This window comes from Penaeus japonicus, unplaced genomic scaffold (genome assembly GCF_977035675.1).
Source record: "Penaeus japonicus unplaced genomic scaffold, GWHDUDI00000001_assembly GWHDUDI00000030, whole genome shotgun sequence".
Taxonomy (NCBI): Eukaryota; Metazoa; Arthropoda; class Malacostraca; order Decapoda; family Penaeidae; genus Penaeus; species Penaeus japonicus.
In genome coordinates, this window is record NW_028234432.1 from 34,810,562 (window position 1) to 34,817,559 (window position 6,998).

The 6,998-nt window shown below is 38.7% G+C and overlaps 1 protein-coding gene across 3 annotated transcripts; it reads left to right on the forward strand.

The window, feature by feature from the left end:
* Positions 1 to 630: 630 nt before the first annotated feature.
* Positions 631 to 6,768, forward strand: LOC122266110 (uncharacterized). Of its 3 annotated transcripts, none has more exons than XR_015192585.1 (5): positions 631 to 825; positions 4,605 to 4,799; positions 4,932 to 5,355; positions 5,467 to 5,684; positions 5,861 to 6,768. XR_015192585.1 is itself a non-coding variant. In XM_086555303.1 (5 exons), the coding sequence occupies exons 2-4, from the start codon at positions 4,658 to 4,660 to the stop codon at positions 5,615 to 5,617; spliced, it is 717 nt and encodes a 238-aa protein (XP_086411429.1). In that variant the 5' UTR covers positions 631 to 825; positions 4,605 to 4,657; the 3' UTR covers positions 5,618 to 5,650; positions 5,842 to 6,768. The 3 variants fall into 3 exon arrangements, 2 of the variants coding, with proteins under 2 accessions (XP_086411429.1, XP_042891635.2); XM_086555303.1 differs by having other exon boundaries at positions 5,467 to 5,650; positions 5,842 to 6,768; XM_043035701.2 differs by having other exon boundaries at positions 5,467 to 5,650.
* The last annotated feature ends 230 nt before the right edge of the window (positions 6,769 to 6,998 follow it).

The window sequence follows — 6,998 nt, forward strand, 5'->3', positions numbered from 1 at the left end:
TCGCGTACTGCATAATCGAATCGTGTAGCCACGTCCGCTATCAAATATTCCTAATAATTCCGATTATCAAATTCATATGAATTCGCAAGGGAAAGGTCAAGGGCGACATTACCTGGAAAGCGAGCGATCCGAGCCATCACCACGAACGAAATGCAAAGAACACTCTAACCACGAAGAGCCTTGCTCTGTCACTTTTATTTTTATGCTTCGTTTGTTTTTCTTTTTCCTTCCTCTTCAGATAGCGCTATGCTCTTCTTTTTTATGATTCCTTGTCCTCCAGTTCAAGAGATTCTAGGATTCTCTCATTTCCTCTTCCGAGAATCTTTGAGGATCAGGTGGGATAAGGGAAATAAAATGCGGAAAATTACGATATTTCATTTATTCACTTCTTAGAACTGTTATGATAGCAAGCATCCTATCCGCTTTACATGATATGGAATGAATAAGTAATCTAAAAAGTTAGAATATGTAAAACAGCAACAAAACAAAAAAGTATAAAAGAAAGAAGATAATTTTTTTCCAATCCAAAATAAATCGGCTTACAAATACACACGCATAACTAAAAGACGAACCAACACAGACATCAGTAAAAGAGACAAAAGACAAACGTAAGAGCAGGATCATAGAAGAGGTTCGGAATACACGTGAGTGCGAGACAGGAAGGAACTTTTTGGCGGGAAAACACAAATTTGCAAAGCTTTTGTCTTCGTGAAATCTTCATAAAAAGGGACACCCCGGGTATCTCAAACCATCGACCCCTTTTATGGAAGCCTTGACCCACCATCGTGATTACACGAATAACTACAGGACAAGTAAAAAAGCCATGTATGTATCAGTGAGCTGCCACTCGAGTTCGTTGCATCATTTCGTGTATTTTAATTTATTTTACGAACGTCCGTTTTGAACGCTACATATTCGACTTTGATGTTTGTTAATTAACTCCCTTTTAAGATTTAGGCTTTTACTGAGCCCATGGATAGTTCAATTGACCATTGTAGAGACGCCTGTTCTATGATGTGGAAAAATAGATATTCAAAGGAGACTAAATAGTTCGAAAGATAAAATTGAAAAAAAATGTATATGGATGAAAGTGAAGTGATTATAGGTGAATGTTATAAAGAGAGTAGAGAAAGCGTAAATATGCATAGTGTAAAAACTCATACAAAAAAGGACAGAGTATGAAATTTAAGAAACAGATTAAAAAAAAAAAAAAAAAAAACATACATAGATAAAAGCGCAAAGGCTGCCATTTTCCTTAAGTCATAAAAAACGGGAAATAAAATCATAATGCATCCCGTTTCCCCTTTTCCCGTAAATACTGCCAGTATGTGTTGATGCGCGTAGGTTAAAACACGTGTTTCTAAAAAAAATAATAATAAAAGAATAAAAATGAGAAAAAAAAAATAAAAATAAAATACAGTACCGCAGCTTCAGTTATATGTAAATGCATCTTTTCTACTTTGCTGGGATTAACACCTCACAAAGTTAGCAATTGCGGATTTTGAATCCAATTACTACGACGTTGCGATCTAATCTGTATAGCATTTAGCGTTTCATCTTCTGGTCTTTTAATTTAATCACATTTCCTATCTGGCATTCAGGCGATCTGAGTAATTACTTTTGTGCGATAGATAATTTTAACGTGTAAATTGTTCTTTCTGTTTGAGTCGTTTCATCAAAGCTGACACTTGCCTTTTTTTTTCTTTCTTTCTTTCTTTCTTTTTTTTTTTTTTTTTGGCTTATGTTGTAATTGAAAAACGTGTTCCATATTGATTTGTTGAAGAGAGTCCAGTAGGAGAAAGTATAAAGGTTGATTCAACAGTCCTTTTATCGTTTTCATTTAGTGAACGTGAGCAGTTCGGGAAATTAACTGTCAAAAAGTAAGGAAGGAGGGAGGGAGAAAGAGAGAGAGGGTGGGGGGAGAGGGAGAGAGAGAGAGAAGAGGGAGAGAGAGAGAGAGAGAGAGAGAGAGAGAGAGAGAGAGAGAGAGAGAGAGAGAGAGAGAGAGAGAGAGAGAGAGAGAGAGAGGGGGGGAGAGGGAGATGGAGGGAGAGAGAGAAAGAGAGAGAGAGAGAGAAAAGGAGATAGCCAGCTAGAAAGATAGATAGATAAATAGATAGAGAGAAAGACATAGATAGAGAGAGAGAGAAAGAGAGGGGGGCAGACAGACAGACAGACGGACAGATAGACATAAAACAGTAATAGTGATTGCGATGACATGTGTCTATAGATATATAGTTATTATTCAAGCAGATTGACAGATAGATGCACAACCACACAAGTAGTCAAGAGAAACGCAAATTCACAAAAGAGTAAAAGAGAAATGTGTAAAACAAAGAAAGAAAGGGGTGATAAGGAACAAATAGAGATAACCAAACGGGAAGAAAATATTCTTTATCCCTTTCCATTAGACTAACCGTAAAATTGAGAACAAAAATAAACTTAAGGGTTAAGGAAATTCAAGCTTAATGAATTCAAAAAGTCTCTTCATGATTAAAACTACGAAGCTTTTAATAAATTGACTTATCTTGCAGGGTTAGACACCTTTTATATTTCCTATAGTAAAGAACGTTAGTGTTTACTATTGAGCGTTTAAGAATGGTCCCTTTAATGGAAGAGTGAAAGTATCAAAGCATATGCATGCATAAATAGATAAGGTAATGGAATTAGGCACTTTGTTTCTCGTCTAAATATTCTCAAAAATAAGAATAATTATATCTTACTTGCACTCCAAATGAGTTTTTTGAAAGCTCAACTTCCAGAAAACTCTTTTACGGTTAAACTACAAAACATTTCATCTTTCCGTACAACCTGTTTTATGTTTAACCACCAAACGTCTCGTCTTCATGAACTGTTTAAATTAGTAAATTACTTTTTCGGAAAGGCAAGTGATGAATGATTTACTGCCAAACATCTCGTCTTCTCGAAGTGTTTGATGGTTAAATTACCAACTAACTTGTTGGAAAAGCCGAGCGAAAGATGATTAACCACCAGTCTGCTCGTCTTTTAGAATTGCTTCGTAGTCAAATTACCAACTAATTCATTCCGAAAAGCGAGGAGTGAGTGGACTGACGCCATCTTAGTCTTTCTTTGTCTCCGGATTTCGCGCCAATTGTTCCGCAAAGCTTACTCTCCTCTTGTTGATGTTATTTCTCCCACCTTCCCTGGGATTTTATTCGCTGATGATTAGGTCATTCTGAATCATAATCCTTTATTACGAAAAAAGTTAATATACCAAGGTCACTTGGTGCCTGATGTTTTCACCGCCAGATCTCAAGGGTAAGATTTTGTCTGATTTTGCATGCACAGACACTCCAAGACAGACAGTCCGACACTCAAAAATACATAAATAAGAAGAAATATTACATTGGATATACTAGAGACAGACATGCATCCGCTCGAGTGAAAATATATGATGTAAATGCATCATATCGCTGACTTAATTACTGCCAATTCTGGAATAGGATCTTCCTCACTGTGTGCAGTGAACGCTACGCCCTTTGGCAGTTGGTGGAAGAGTCATTCATCTAATCTTGCGCAACTTTGCAGACGTTTCGCTACAGCTAAATCAATCAATCTCTCTTTCTTTCTCACTCTCTCTCTCTTTCTCTCTCTTTCTCTTTCTCCTTCTCTCTCCAGACCTTTACCTACAGCTAAATCAATCTCTCTTTCTTTTTTCACTCTCTCTCTCTTTCTCTCTCTTTCTCTTTCTCCTCCTCTTTCTCTCTCCAGACCTTTAGCTGCAGCTAAATCAATCAATCTCTCTTTCTCACTCTCTCTCTTTCTTTCTCTTTCTCTTTCTCTCTCCAGACCTTTCGCTACAGATAAATCAATCAATCTCTCTCTTTCTTTATCTATTTCTCTCTCTCTCTCTCTCTCTCTCTCTCTCTCTCTCTCTCTCTATCGCTCTTGCTCTCTCTCTATCTATCTATCTACCTATCTATCTCTTTCTCTCTCTTTTTCTCTCTCTTTCGCTCTCACCCTCTCACTCTCGCTCTATCTTTCGCTCTCTCTCTCTCTCTCGCTCGCTCGCTCGCGCTCTCTCTCTCTCTCTCTCTCTCTCTCTCTCGCTCTCTCTCTCTCTCTCTCTCTCTCTCTCTCTCTCTCTCTCTCTCTCTCTCTCTCTCTCTCTCTCTCTCTCTCTCTCTCCCTCTCTCTCTCTCTCTCTCTCCCTCTCTCTCTCTCTCTCTCTCTCTCTCTCGCTCTCTCTCTCTCTTTCTCTCTCTCTCTCTCTCTCTCCCTCTCCCGCGCTCTCTCGCTCTCTCGCTCTCTCTCTCTCGCTCTCCCTCCCCCCCCCCCCTCTTTCTCTCTCTCTTTCTCTTTCTCTTGTTTAGTGTAGGTGCAGCACTAGAGTAAAGTGTTCTTGGGAGCACCTATGCTACGCCATGGTAAAGGGCGCCAGGTAGCTAACGAAGGACCTTTATGATCGGAATGTCTTAGTGTTAAGAACAGAATGCAAGGTGTTAGGTGATAGATACTAGTAAGTCTATATATTTGTATATATGTTAGTGTCCTTTTTAGCATTTAATGATGATGATATATATTGTCCATGATATACTGAAGATAGAGATGTAGGAATAACATATCTTCATATCTCCTTTCAGATATGAGTATTGGAATATAAGATGTTTCCCTAGTGTTTTGACGTAATGAAGCCATGACCAGTCCCAATCCCACCTCACCCGTTGCAAGGACTTCGATGGCGTTGGCAGAATTTGACTCAGGTGGCAGTCGTGACTTAGACGAGGACCGAGAAGCATTGTTTATCGGCGACTCAGAGAAGATGAAGACTTTTTCTGGTAAGGTTATTTTCCTTTATGTAGATACGTTTTTTGTCATTTGCATGGCATGCGTAGTTTCTTTCTTATTTCTCTCTCTTTCTCTTTCTCGTTCTCTTTCACTCTCTCTCTCACTCGCCCTCACTCTCTCAGTATCGTCAGACGGATGTCGTAGGAAAGAAGTTACGACTTCTACAGTGTCAGAGTCCAGGGAGGAGAAGGGGCGTGGCCCCAAGCCTTGGCCAGACGTGTCAGGACAAGAATTCGCAATGTGCGATGCAGTGCGCGCCAAGATGGGAGACGAGCAAAGCGCCAGGCTATCCGACATGCTCAAAGGAGGACAGAAGTTGTTTAAAGGAAACAACGGGACTCCCCCAGCCCTATCTGGGGTGATCAGAAGTTACGAGGAGAAGATTGCAAAGCTCCAGTTCGAAATAGATGCGATAAAGTTGAAAAGCGAAAGACTTCACCGCCTGAGTCTGGCAAAGTGGCGGATTTTCGCGGCTGAGAAAATGCGACGAGCGAAAGGCCTCACTTCGCGTGCGAGGCCAGGAAGGCAGGCAAAAAAACGACAACCGTGAGTAACATTCATTCATTCATTCACGTATGAGTATTATTTTGACGGAATATTATCGTTCATACGACAAGTACTGATGCAATCACTCCGACCTCCTTTAACTGATTTCAGTCGAAGCTGCCCTATGCCAGGCTGTAAGGGAAAGGCGGCAGACGTGAACCGCCATCTTGCTCAAGTCCACAAGATCACCAGGCCCGAGGAAAGGCGGGAAGTGATGCAGATTTCACAATCGCTGAAGCATCTTTTACACGAAGAAATATGATACAGTTGTCACAACAGAGAGCGCGAGTGTATGGTATATACAGCGCAATGGTGTAGCATCTTTAGAGGTGGTTCTCCACTCTATCGGGGGCATTATGGAGATAATTAATATTCCCTCTCTTGTACTTGTCATTTCTTTGCCATGATGTCATGATAGCCTGAATACTTATGAAATTGACTCACTCACTAACGAAATTTATTACCTGCTATCTAATTTCTCGACAGAGCTAACCTATTCTTGCAGAACCCACCAAGTGACCCTTTACGAAAATGCGGCGGGGAAAACCTCAGAAACGAAACCAGCTGAGCATCACCAACGCTACCACAGGGAGAGGATGATGGTATATATAACAGCAATGACCATAATGACAACTATTGATCACTTAAAAATGACGTCAGTCCGGCACAAGGGCAGACCAAGATGAAAATGGGGAGACTTAGGGACAGAAAAATTGAAAATCCCATTATGTTTACCGAAAAAGCACCGAAAATCGCATACCAGCTGATTTACTTTACTACGGAGAATATCAATTCAAAGTACATGCAGCTTAGATCCTTAGAATTTATGTAATTACTGTATTCTTCAATCTTGCTAGATAGCGAATTGCTTTCTTTGTCTTTTTTAGTTTTGTTTACCTTAGCAGTTATCCAGAGAAATAAATAGTTGACTTTCCAAGGATTCATTATTTTACGGCTATACTTATGTTTTGCTACTTGAAATTGTATTATTTTGGATAAATAACAATGCTGACTATTTTATTATTTTGTGGAGAAAGGTTTCTTTTTTTAATGTTCTTTGAAAATAATAGGAGATTTTCCTCTCTATAAAGGCATTGTTTGTAGAATGTGTGTCTTTTCTCGAGCTATTTTATGCTCTGGTGATACTTTGTGGGGTTTTGTTGTAAGTAATAGTAATGACTGTATATTGCATAGAAAGAGTTCTTATTTTCTCATTTTTTAGAAGAAAAAAGTATGTTTTATACACAGAAACTTTATTGTTTAAAGGGTTTATTTCTTTTGTAAAAGTATACCAAGCTTTGCTAATATAAACTGTGCTTTTTCCTTTAAACAAATGATAAAGATTATTATATATTGCATGTTCTACACCGAAAGCATAAAAGAGATTGTGTTGAAAATGATCTTTTATCTTACCTTATTTCTTCCTTGAATGGTCAGTGATAATCGCAAGGGTCTAATGTTTCTTAATATAGGAAGTAACAGTCAGAGTTACTGTACAGAAGAAATATTATAGTGAAAATATGAATAGAGCAAAGAGTCTTTTTGACTTTGACAAGTTTATTGAAAAGAGACACCATGTTAGTAAAATTGATAAAAAAGGAATCAAGCAAAATCATAAAAGAAATATACTTGTATATACAAAG